We start from the raw sequence: 12,194 nt of genomic DNA on the forward strand, positions 1-12,194 counted from the left end.
ATTTAAAAAAAATTTTTTTCAAAAGACTTAAGTCCCCATACACCCGTGATACACAGCCGAAGGTGTGCATCTCCTTTAGGACTGTGTGGGCACGTACGGACTGAGGTTGACTGACATCTCACTCACTTTCCTGTTAAATTGGCTGCACCTGTGGGGACAGGACAACTTAAACTTTCAACATTCGTATTAGTAGAAGTATTTCGTCAGACAACAAAAATCTGCTCCCACACACTGTCAACAGTTATGGTACATTTTGTTTTGGATTCGCTGCGTTTCAGCAGGCATTTCAAATGACAAAAAGCCCACATACTTGGTCATATTTGGTGAGCAGAGTTCTTATCAGCCTGAATAACTGCACCTGTTTGGGTGTGCAGGGCCTTTACCAGCTCTATGCCTTAAAATTGTAACTTTGGTTTGAAAATGCTTCTGTTATATTCTTAATCCCAGAGAGATGAACAATCATCAATCTGCTATGTTGTGAATTCATAAAGTTAACACTTAACATTGTAGCTGCTGTGTTTTTGATCTTTTACCTGTTTCTTCACAAACCCTGTGTAGGCATTTCCACCTCCAGCAGACCTTTTGAATTTCACCACTGATAATAACGGCTACATGATCACATTTATGTGTGCCCGTTCCAGGGCCCTGGTGTTGTGCACGCTGGCTCACTGTCATGTCTTACTAGGACACCTAAATGGAGCGGAGCCAACATGGGATGTTGTTAATTCCTCCTGTGCTTTTCTTGCTGAACTTTAAGGAAAACCTGCTGACATTGTTTTGACCATGTCGCTTTTTTTCTCTTTTGACAATAAATTTGTGTTTTTGCACAAAATGTATACATTATAACCTTTTAAAAGTATACTGTAGTATTTACTACATTGGTACTGTATTTGGTCTGTATTTTTTACAGATGTTGTGGTGTTTAAATAGATTAGAAGATTATAAAGGAATTCTGGATTACATACAGAACTGAGTTTGTTTATAGGTGCCGGGTAAAATAAGAATGAATATTGGACAGTGAACGCTGTTTCCATTTTTATAAAATGTACAACCTGTCTAAACCCACATTAATGACAAAAAACAAAAACTACATTTGTATGAAAACTAAACCAAAACTACCAAAACCCATCATGGTAATGCCAACTAAACTGAAATACATACTTGACAGATGTAAAAGACATTTGTACTCCAACATTATTATTAACCCTGTTCTTCTGGGTTTCCTGCAGATTGAAGAGGAGCTGTGTTCCCTTCAGAAGGAACGAACCGACCGGATCAAACACCTGCTGGAGCGCCAGGAGCGGGAGATCGACAACTTCGACATGGAGAGCATGCGGCTGGGTTTCAGCAACCTGGGCACCCTGGACCTTCCCAAGGATGACTACAGATGAGGGGCTGCTATCGCTGTCGCTGTCTCTCATGGTCCCCGGGCATCTGCCTGCCTCAGTACACCCCTCCTCTCCTTTGACTTGACCTGACCTGACCTGACCTGACAGTGCAGGCGTTCACTGCTGCTGAGGCCCCCCCCCCAAACACACACAGACGCAAAAAAACACAAACAACAAAAGGCTTCAGAATCAGGTGTTTTCTGGGCCGCTCAGACTGAGTCGATGGCAGGTTTTAGTGCCCCAAAACCCACCCAAACTTCCTCCCCCTTCTTGCCTCTTGTGGTGTCACAAGATGACAAAAAAAATATGCTGGATAACTTCCTGTAGTTGTCATGTTTTTATAAGAATAATGATAACATAGTCACAGTGTTTCTTGTTTCTTGTGCAATGACGACACTGTTGGTGTGACTAAAAGTGGAAGACGAGAGAAGGAGGGAGACAAAAAAAACGGGGGCAGTTCGATGAGCAAAATCGCTCCACAAACATTTATTTTTTTTTTTTTTTATAGAGGTGATTTATTTTTTTTGTTCGTTTGTTTTTCTCAAGCGGTGCAAAACAAAAAATAAAATCATCATAAATCAAACAGCCGATCCTTCCGCAGATGTTCGTCTGCGCTGCTTCTTTCAACACTTTTTGGTATTTATTCATCAGGACATTTTTATGACAAATTTGAATTTGATACTTTGAGAGACAAATATCATGATGTACATACAGGTACGCTTATGCTAAATGTGACTCCTTCGGGTGAATTCGATTACGGAGAGGAGGGTGAATCATGGTACTCAATGTGTGTATCGTACTGATTTCTCTGCACTGGCAGTCAATGTGAATAATAATCCATGTGACACGTGAACTCCAACTCCCAGCTAGCACAAAGGGCTTCATGTGGAGGGGGCGGGGGGGACTTGTACTTTGTGTATAGAAGGATTTATGGAGAGCTTTTACTTATTTTCATATTGTATTTTAACTCTCACTCAAATCGAAAAAGAATTTTTAAAAGGCGCTTTTTTCTCCCCCCTCCTCAGATAGTATTTGAGTCATCTATCAACGGGATTTTAATTTGATTTGTTTTTTTTTTGGCTTTACACAGCTCTCTCAAGCTGTGTATTTTCTTATAAACCAGACAAGTATGATGCTTTATTATTGCATGCACTTTAATTTTTTTCCAGGTTAAAAGAAAGCATGAATCTGTCAGAGCTTTTAATTATATTTGTAAATAAAGTGCTCATCACACAAACGAAGGACCTGTTGTCATTTATGTCCAGGATGAATTCCCTAATAAGAGGTAAGATTAACAAACCAGGGGACAGTAAAGTTTGGAGGTTCAGTGTTTTACATAAACATTTTGACAGTGAAAATGAAGTGTTATTTCAGTCTAATCTACTTTGTGACAAGTTCTCAAGCTGAGGTCATGAAGATTCAAATATTAAGGACTAGTTGACAGATATAGATGTACAGTTGTACTTTCTCCTTCTCCTACTGAGGTGCCACATAACCTGTCTAAAAATGTAATGCTCCTGATTCTAATTATTTAGATCTCAGTGTAACAACATTTCAGTATTTCTCAAATGATGATCTATCATCATAATACTTCACAATGTATTTAATGAGAGGTTATGGAGGATCTAGGTTGGTCGAATGGGTCTGTAAGCATCTATCGGCTACCATAGACTAAGAAAATATCTCTACAGCGAACACAACCATTTCAGTGTTTTACAGATTTATTGCAGAATAGTTCAGGTGACGTCAGTGAGAGAAAAGGTTATTTTTGTCAAAGCTTGAGTAGGCAACAGTGGGGAGAGAAAAGCAATAGTCTTCAGTGGCACACTCACAAAAAAGTGCTTTGTTATGTGTTTTTTTTTTTTGCTTCTTGCGAGAATCGGATCATCCTACAGACCAGCACACTACGTCTGTGGGAGTTCCTAGGGCTGAGCGCTCAAGAGTCTAGTCTTTTCATTTATTTTCCGGCCAGCTGCTCGTACAGTTTGGGGACGTAGTTGTCCCACTCGGCCTGGTAGCAGGTTCCTGCCACCGGGGCCCCAAGGTTGTACTTCTGCCTGAAGCTCTTGATCTTAAACTTGCCGCGGCCGTCTCCGGAGCGGTTCGTGAGGACTGTCTCGGAGCAGGACAGGCTGCCTGGCTGCTCGTACACCAGCCAGACGTACCTGTGGAGACCTGAGCGGGACAAAAACTTTTAAATGTGGCATTACAGTGCTGCTTGGAAATCAACCTCCTAAAACTATAAACTGAGGATTACGTGCACTATACTTTTTTCAAATGAGGAGTTTATTTCTCTTGAACTTCACTCCAATTATGGGACATTCAGCAAAACTTGGACACAAATCTGTCTAAAACTGAAAGTGATGCCTCTCCTATAATATGGCTTTCTCTAAGCTTCATTCTCTCTTTACCTGTGCCCTTGGGAGGACCAGATCCCACGTAGTCCGACATCACGCAGCCAGAGGACACATCATTCCCTTTCATGTTGACCACCAGAAAGTGGTGCCACTCCCTTTAGTGAAAGGCAAAAGAACAGTTTTTTTAAAGTACTATATAAAATCTGACTTCATTTTAAAGACAACAAGAGATGCTTTCTGCTTTTACACAAAGTTCCACACAAGTTTTGCCATTGTCTGTTTAGTAAAAGTTGAGCTGCTAAACTCCCTTTTTGAACATGCACTGAACCGATCAAAAGCAGCACCAGCGAGAAAGTGGGTGGGATGGGATGAGGGGGTTCACATGAGCCATGTTTGTCCCAGGGCCACTAGACAATTTAATCATGGGTCCACCAGGGGCCACTGTCCCCTCCAACCACAAGACTGAACCCTCTTTGGTTCCCTGCTTCCAGTAATATTTCTCTAGAATATAAATGCCAATTCCAACAACTGACTTTAATTTTAATGGTACAGTTTAATCGTTTTCTTTCACATAAACTACAGCATTCAGCTTGCCTGCTCTTTTCACCTGAATTTTGGGTCTTTCCTGCTAGGAGCATCAGGGTCGGTCAGGGCCAAAGTGTACATCTTACTGGAGTCACATCCTTCCCACTCGATGCAGGTGGGTCTATTCTGCACCTGCAGGTAAACACGGGGTAACTTCAGAAATGGTGCGTCGACATGACATTTTGGATGGCCGGACCTGACGCCCATTGGGGGCGCTATTCACCTTCTGTTGGTCACAGCTGCAGACACGCTGCAGGCATTATGTAATCTAATTCATTGCTGGCAAACATTTACAGACAGACTGATACTAAATAATCAATTACAAAGCAATTCTTGTCAAAATAAATGCGTGTTAGAGTGGCGCTCGCAATATAGCTCTTAAGCTAACACTCAGGAACGACGCTAAGTTAACGTTAGCTGAGTCGCTATCTCGGCTAGCCAACATAAGTTAGCTGACTAACCTGTGTTGGCGTGAGCACCTTCCCGAGCTCGTCGATTTCCACGGAGTCGTATTTAATGGTCAGAGGCTGTGCGGGCTTTTCCTCGACCTCCTGCAGGGCGAGAGGTCCGGTCCACTGGCTCAAATCTAGGGGCATATTGACTTGCTGTCCGCTGCTGACTGCACGGCTCGCGTTAGTTGCAGGCACACAAGAACTGCCAAAAGTGCTGCGTTCACGTACCACCAGGAGCTAGTGAAGAATTCACGCATTTAGCTAACGAGTTGCACCATCTGAATCCAAAATATCTTTATTCGTGAATTTGAAGTCAGCCTTAAACGAACTACAGTGGATGTTAATAAATGTATTTTAAGGTAATTCTCTGCTGTAGCGTTAATAACACCTGGTATATTTATGTACATTCCTACTAGGTAAACCATTACCATTCTTTGTGGACAGTTTTAACCCTAGTAGTGATATATTAGTAGTGATATATTTTGACATGCCATCGTAATTATATCGCCAGATCAGGTGGTAACTTGGCTTATCGGTGCTTCTTGTGATTTGTACTGTGTGGTGAAGCACAATTGTCCCAGTACTCTGACTACATGTGAACGTCACAAACAGCACTGGCTGCAGATGACCACCAGTGGGCGCTGTCGCCTCACTGCCACGTGAATTGTGGTTTGCTAAAATGTCTGTCAATCAGATCACCTGAACTCGTCCCTCCTCCGGTTTACATGCCCCATTAACACACTTTCTGTTCCCAAACTGCCGGCTTTAGAGACTGGGGTCTGTCAACGAGGGGATTGTTTAATTGGTTTAGTGAATTCAGGATTTTTTCATCTGTCAAATTATAGTAAGTGTGTTTCCCCTCCTAATTAAGATGCAACATTATTAGTCTGTGGTAATCAGTAAGCACATAGCAGCCAGTTGTAGTAAATGAGTGATGCCTGTTCTGTCCTATTTGGTAGTGGTTCAAAGTTGCATGCCACAGACCTCAAAACAGGCACACATGAAACACAGATTTGGTGGCATCGCTTTCTTATGAGTGAATATGGTTGTTAATGTTGAATTTAGTGGCAAGGTTATCAGTTTAAGAGTGAAGCCTACTTAAATGAACACCCTATAGTATATTAAATTACACTTGAATTAAATCAATTTCTGACATTGTTATGTAGGCCTACACCCACAGTCCCCAAACTCCCACACGTCACGGCAACTGCTAAATTCAACTTCCATGCATACATTGCATTTGACTTGATCAGCCAGGATACATGTTGTACATGTGTTATAAATGTGTTGTAAAATAATTACATGTTTATATATTGACGCTAACAATAACTGTATGTTAAAACAACACACAGAGTATCGCATTGTTATCTTTTGTGCTACAATCAAAGGCAACAAGGTTGTCAGATGAAATGCCACTATGCAGAGCACCACAAAAAATGCTATGCCATCACACATCTGTAGCTTCATCAAAGAGATTATTCATATAGGTGGCGCTGTTATTGCAGATTAAAGATTTTTAAAAAAATCCCATTGACTTACATGCATTTTATATCTCCATAACCACAGGTCCGATTGATACCAAATTTGGGCCAATTGTTCCCCATGGGGCCTTGATGACACCTGAAACATTTGGTGCAATTCGGCCAAAAGGTGGCGCTATAATCAATGTTTAAATACCCCATTCATTTCAATGGCATTTTGAACCAAAGGACATTTATCCTCATAACTACGCGCCACTACATTGCACATTCATTTTATGTCTACGTGATTCTGCCGATTCGGATGGTATAACACACGTTTTCATTTCACTAAATCGCGAAAACTGAAAAACCTATTTTAATTAACTCCTCCGAAGCCGCAAGTCCGATCGCCACGAAACTTGGCACGCACCATCTCTGGACCGAGCCAATAAAAGTTTGTAGAGGGAATTTTGATCCGCTAAAACCCGTCCGAATTACAAACTAACAAATGTTTGCGCAAACGCTAAAACGGGATGTCATGTCAGATCTTACGTTTGCAGTGGCCGACCTACACCAAACTCAGGGACCTTGTGTGGCACGCCCTCCCGAGGGGCTGTGGCAAATTTGGCGTCAATCGGCCGCTAGGTGGCGCTATTAATCGGATATGAAATAACACTCCAATACACATACATTCATTTCAGATTTCCATAACCGCAAGCCCCTTTAATTCTGCTCATTTATTCTCCACGGGCCGAGAGGCTTGGACCACGCTTACAACTGCTTGCAGTTCTAGTTATTATTATTATTATTATTATTATTATTATTAATTATTATTATTAAAGGCTTCCTCGACTGCTGTTTCCAAGGTCAAGAATGAACACTGAACCAGAGACACACACACACACATATGTAAAATAAATGTTAAAATCTGAGGAAACTGAACACTACTATAGAAATTATTAATATTATTGCACTGTACCATAACGCCCTAATGCAGTGTCATAATGATGTAATATTAGTTTAATTATTTAATTTGGGTCTGCAATAATGATATTAATGATAACAATAACAATTCTTTGTACTTAAGTACAAATGTGAAATACTTTACTTTTTAAGCAACTCTAAACTTTTAATCCTCTATATCTCACAGGGAAATACTGTACTTTTGACTCCACTACATTTGTCTGACAGATTTAGTAACAAGCTGCTTTACAAATTAAACATTTTAAATAAACTATTCCTCTCGGATCAGCTGGTAAAGGCATCATCATCACAAAGCTGGAAGCAGGGCCGTATTTGGCATAAGAAATAAATTGTGTTTCTGTACCTTTAACAAGGTGAAGTCAGGGTGTGGTATGTTTGTGCTGAAGTTTCCGGATCAGCAAGTCCTCGTACCCTTGAGCGTCCGCCAGAAGTCCCATCATACTGGTCACTCCTGCGTCCTCTGTAGTCTGTCTGCTGTGGTTTGTAATGGGCGGACTGGTGTCCACTGTGTTGCTGTGTGTTACAGACATGCCCACACAGGTGGAGGACTAGTCGGACAGGTTTGGACCAGACGCCTTTTGTTCAATTTAGTTGAGGGCGATGTAGCCATTTGGACAGTTATCATGAAGATAGTCACAACTGTAGCGCTTCTACTACTCCTGTGTTTACCCGCGACAGGTGAGTTGTTATTCCGACCGGACAGCCAGGCAGGTAACACAGGTGAGACTGTAAACCCTCCTCTCATTGTTCTCTGGTTTTCTCCCTCTTCTGCTCAAAGTGGCGCTTTCGGGTAATGGCTCCACCGTAACAGCCGCACCGGGAGATATCGCGCTACTTCCATGTTACACCGACAGCAATGTTACGATTTTAACGACATGGATGAAAGATGGACGAGAGGTCAGCAGAGGGGGCGGTGCCTCGCCGAGACCTCCACCCGCCGGACAGCGCGTCTCGGTGCTGCAGGATGGGAGGCTGAACATCAGCAGGGTGATACCTGAAGACGAGGGCAGCTACCTGTGCAACTCCACGCTGCCAGGCAACAACACCTTTCGGGCACGTGTCGTGCTTCAAGTAGCTAGTAAGTGAATGCTCGTGCGTCCACTGATGAGCCCAGTTTTGTGTCATGTGGGTTACTGCCTTCACTGGAATTCTTCGAAACAGCTTTTCTTGGAAAGAAACTGGTTCTTCAACATAACAGACAGTGGTGGAGGAGGTGTTCAGGTTCTTTACTTAAGTAACAGTACTAACACCGCACTGTACTCTGTTACAAGTCAAGTCCTCCATTATAAATGTTCCTTAGGTATAATCAAGAAAATGTATTTAAAGTATTAACTATATACTGATACTACTATATATTACATCATCATATTATTATTACTTGTGCATTAATGCAAAAGCAGGATTCTACTGTTGTAGCCTAGTTGTTGAGATGGAGCTACTTTTTTAACTATTTTGTATCAGACTGCAACAAATGGTTATTTTCATTCTGAATTAATCTGCTGATGATTTTCTCCATTAATACATTATTTGTTTGGTTTGTAAAAATTCTGAAACTAGTGAGACATGCCGTCACAATTATCCAGAGCCCAAAGTCACACCTTCACAATGCTTCTTTTGTCCAACTAATAGGAAACAATTCCAAATTATTAAGAGTAAATTAACCATGAAATGTTTTTGCCAATACATTTTCTGTCAATCAGCTAATTGTACAGTCTGGCAAAATGTGTGTTTATCAGGGGTTAAACCAGGGTTTCTGATGAAGAATCACAGGAGTGCTATTATACAGACACAGGTGAAGTCGCTACTCCTACCTTAGCCCTACCTCTCTTCCCTTACCGCCCACTCCCTCCACAACATTAAAGACTTATTAACATGTCGTGACAGACAGGGATGGTAATAATCAGACAGATGGTCAGATGGTCAGATGGGCGGACAGAGAGCTAGACAGACAGATAAACAGTAGGCTATGGATAGACAGGTGAACAGTCAGGCGGACATGATAGACAGAAAGTGAAAGTGGGGGAAGATAACTGCGACAGTAAGAATCATGATAATAGTAAGTAAGTAATAAATAAAATAAATAAGTATCAAAGTAATGATGCTCATATATAATTGAATGAAAGGGGCCCAGGTTATGGTTAAAGTGTGCGGTTTGGTGCTGATGTGAAATTCTTTCCAGGGAGATATGTTCCGCGAGAAGCTTTGACTATTGTGTGATTTTGATTGTGTTTCTTACAGTTTAACAGTAGAAAATTGTTTAATAACAGATCGTTTTCTTGATAATGGCGAGGGTAGTGAGTGTGGGTTTGTTGTTCTTGGATGGGTGGTTTGATTGCAGAGAGGTCAGCGAGCGGACAGAGGGGTCCTACAGCTCATAATGTGGGATGTCCCGTCATCGACTTGTCTGGTGTGATTGTACATTGTTGTTTGTCATATTAATTTTTGATTTAGGAGGCTAGATTTTCATTTAAGGTACTGAAGGTATTGCTCTTCCCCTATGTTGTATTTCTGGACCAGGTTCTGGAAAATGATAAAGATGTGCCTGAGATGTGTGGTTCCTTTGTGTTTCCATGTGGCATTTTTTTTAAATTAGGAGGTTTGTAAAAGCTCTGAAAAAAGCCATTAGTTATCGTTGCTAAATTATTGTATTGTATTGTATTTGCTCCTGAGTGAAAGTTGAATTAATTATGTTGGTTAATTGTAGTTTAAAACTTTTCCTTATGGTCACAACAAACACTTGATGCCAAACAGTGGATCACTTCACAAATCTGAGGTAGAACATTCAAAACAATTATGATAAAATCTTATTTTTTTGAGAGAGAGAGAATATGCATAAAATATGAGTAAAAATAAGTAAAGTCTTTTTTCAGTCCCTTTTCCTTAACAAAATACATATCTTGATAACTAACAAATGAAAATGTTTATTTGCACAATAAGAAAACATGCAATGCAATATAGTTTTCCCTCATATAAAAACAGACATTTCCACCATAAATTGGAGCAGAAAATGTATCCCGAATGCAAGAAATTACAAGTTTAATGCTCAAAATATATATATAATTTATTAGTTGAAAACTCATTGATTAATTATAATTATTGTGCTGTGTACAGTTGATTAAACAAACACTGTGGAGTCATTGCAGTATGCCTTATGTTGAATTAATTTACCATGTTAAGAATACATTAACAAAATCTGCATTGTTTACAGAAGCTTTTCTTCTCCTCTTTTACTGATGCACTGCTGTGTTTTACGTATACGATCGCATTAATCTGCTCTGCCGTTAAGAAAAGTGTCACTCTTTCAACACAAGACTTCTCGCCATCAGCTTCAAAAACTCACTTTAAAATCACTTCCAGTTACATTTTCTCTTGCAAACATGACACGTTGCTGACATAATTTACTTATCATGCAATAATATGTATATTTTTTGTAATAAGAAAGTTAATCAAATATTTTACCCTAAAAAGAAACAACTCTTGAGAATAATGGCACTTTAAGGCACTACTTGTACATCTTTCAGGTGGTCCAGAAAATGTGTCTGTATCCATCAGTCCAGCCACTGCTCTGCCCAACGGGACGCTCATCACCTATCGGGGTTCCAAGGTCTCCTTTGAGTGCTCCAGCTTCTCCTACCCCTCTCAGCAGCTGACCTGGGCCTTCAGAGGAGCTTCGTCCAGCAACGAATCGCTACTTTCCACCTCTGGATCCAGGCTGGACTACAGTATAGACAACATTCAGCCCAGCGCACAGGGATTTTATAGCTGCAGAGCCAACAACACCATCTCTCATCAGGCAGTCAATAAGAGCACAGAGCTGCTAGTATACTGTAAGTATCATGAGCAGAATACCCTGCTCCGACAAGATGTTATGGTATTTTCAATCACTGGGCTGCACTTTAGAGAGGGAGCTAGAAATGGCAAGAGTCAGGCTTAAGTAGTTTGAGAAATTTAAACATGTTCTTCTCACTGCATCAGTGTTTAATATTATCTTAATACACGCAGCTACAAGTGTACAAATGAATAGAAGTGAACAAGACTCATCAGCCGACCACAGTACTACACAAACAATAGTTTCTGTGTTTTTGCTTCCTGGAATTACTCATAGGTGCATGACATTTCAACCAGAAGGCAAGCTCCGGCCATTTTCTCCTAGATTTCATCATGCATTAACCTGTCTATCTATCTAACTTCTTATAATCTCAAGACAACTAATTAAATCAAACTCCTGTCTCAGAATTTCCTGTTTCCTTATAATTAGTACCAAATTACATAGTTCTTACTAGGACAGGAAGAATGCATATGGACAAAAAAGTCAGCATAATTTAAATAGTGAAGAAATGTTGAGCTCGGAACAAAGGCAAAGAGCAAAGGGTATCAACTCAATTAATAAAAACTCAACAAATTATAAAAGAAAATGTTGGAATGAAGAGATAAAATGAAAATACCTGAGGAGGCTTATCCACAAACCTGGGAAAATCAGATTGTTTTCTCTTCCTAAACAGGAACATTGCTGGGGGAAATGTGGATCAGCACTGGTGGAACATGTCGACATACAGTGGGGGAAATAAGTATTTGACCCCTTGCTGATTTTGCAGGTTTGCCCACTTAAGAATGCAACGATCTATAATTTTAATCATATGTACATTCTAACAGTGAAAGACAGAATCCCAAAGAAAATTCCAGAAAATCACATCATATGAATTTATTAAAATTGATAACCATCTGATGAGGAAAAACAAGTATTTGACCCCCTGGACAAACAGCATGTTAATATTTTGTAGAAAAGCCATTATTGGCCGGCACAGATGTCAAACGGTTTTTATAGTTGGTGACAAGGTTTGTGCACATTTCGGCAGGGATGTTGGCCCACTCCTCCCTGCAGACAGCCTCCAAATCATTCAGGTTCCGAGGTTGTCGCCTGGCAACTCGAATTTTAAGCTCCCTCCAAAGATTTTCAATTGGATTCAG

General features: G+C 40.6%; 3 protein-coding genes across 10 annotated transcripts in view; 2 read left to right on the forward strand and 1 right to left on the reverse strand.

Annotated features, from left to right (window-relative positions):
* The window catches only part of taok3a (TAO kinase 3a), an 86,070-nt gene extending 83,444 nt beyond the window's left edge, over nt 1–2,626 (forward strand). For all 7 annotated transcript variants that reach the window (XM_046034706.1, XM_046034703.1, XM_046034708.1 and 4 more), the window contains one exon: nt 1,230–2,626. In XM_046034706.1, the coding sequence (XP_045890662.1) occupies nt 1,230–1,391 (162 nt within the window). In that variant the 3' untranslated portion in view covers nt 1,392–2,626. The remainder of the gene's footprint in view (nt 1–1,229) is intronic.
* Nucleotides 2,627–3,091: 465 nt separating this feature from the next.
* On the reverse strand, nt 3,092–5,008 carry pebp1 (phosphatidylethanolamine binding protein 1). Its single transcript, XM_046034717.1, has 4 exons — nt 4,792–5,008; nt 4,353–4,462; nt 3,800–3,900; nt 3,092–3,563 (listed from the first exon to the last, which is right to left on the reverse strand). The coding sequence occupies exons 1-4, from the start codon at nt 4,924–4,926 to the stop codon at nt 3,346–3,348; spliced, it is 564 nt and encodes a 187-aa protein (XP_045890673.1). The 5' UTR covers nt 4,927–5,008; the 3' UTR covers nt 3,092–3,345.
* A 552-nt stretch (nt 5,009–5,560) lies between these two features.
* The window catches only part of vsig10 (V-set and immunoglobulin domain containing 10), a 13,540-nt gene continuing 6,906 nt past the window's right edge, over nt 5,561–12,194 (forward strand). The window contains exons 1-3 of one of the 2 annotated variants that reach the window (XM_046034712.1): nt 5,561–5,626; nt 8,005–8,304; nt 10,748–11,053. In XM_046034712.1, coding sequence (XP_045890668.1) covers nt 5,626; nt 8,005–8,304; nt 10,748–11,053 — 607 coding nt within the window. In that variant the 5' untranslated portion in view covers nt 5,561–5,625. Of the gene's footprint in view, nt 5,627–7,636; nt 7,905–8,004; nt 8,305–10,747; nt 11,054–12,194 lie in introns of those variants that run through there. The other variant, XM_046034711.1, reaches the window with a different exon arrangement.

Source organism: Micropterus dolomieu, linkage group LG21, assembly GCF_021292245.1.
Source record: "Micropterus dolomieu isolate WLL.071019.BEF.003 ecotype Adirondacks linkage group LG21, ASM2129224v1, whole genome shotgun sequence".
Lineage (NCBI taxonomy): Eukaryota > Metazoa > Chordata > Actinopteri > Centrarchiformes > Centrarchidae > Micropterus > Micropterus dolomieu.

Bases quoted from the DNA above. Each gene is read 5' to 3' on its own strand.
- pebp1 (XM_046034717.1), bottom strand. From the start codon at position 4,926: ATGCCCCTAGATTTGAGCCAGTGGACCGGACCTCTCGCCCTGCAGGAG. The intron at 4,463-4,791 runs GTTAGTCAGCTA...GTTTACCTGCAG, and splicing joins AGGTGCTCACGCCAACACAG to GTGCAGAATAGACCCACCTG. The intron at 3,564-3,799 runs GTAAAGAGAGAA...TGTCCCGCTCAG, and splicing joins TGGTCCTCCCAAGGGCACAG to GTCTCCACAGGTACGTCTGG.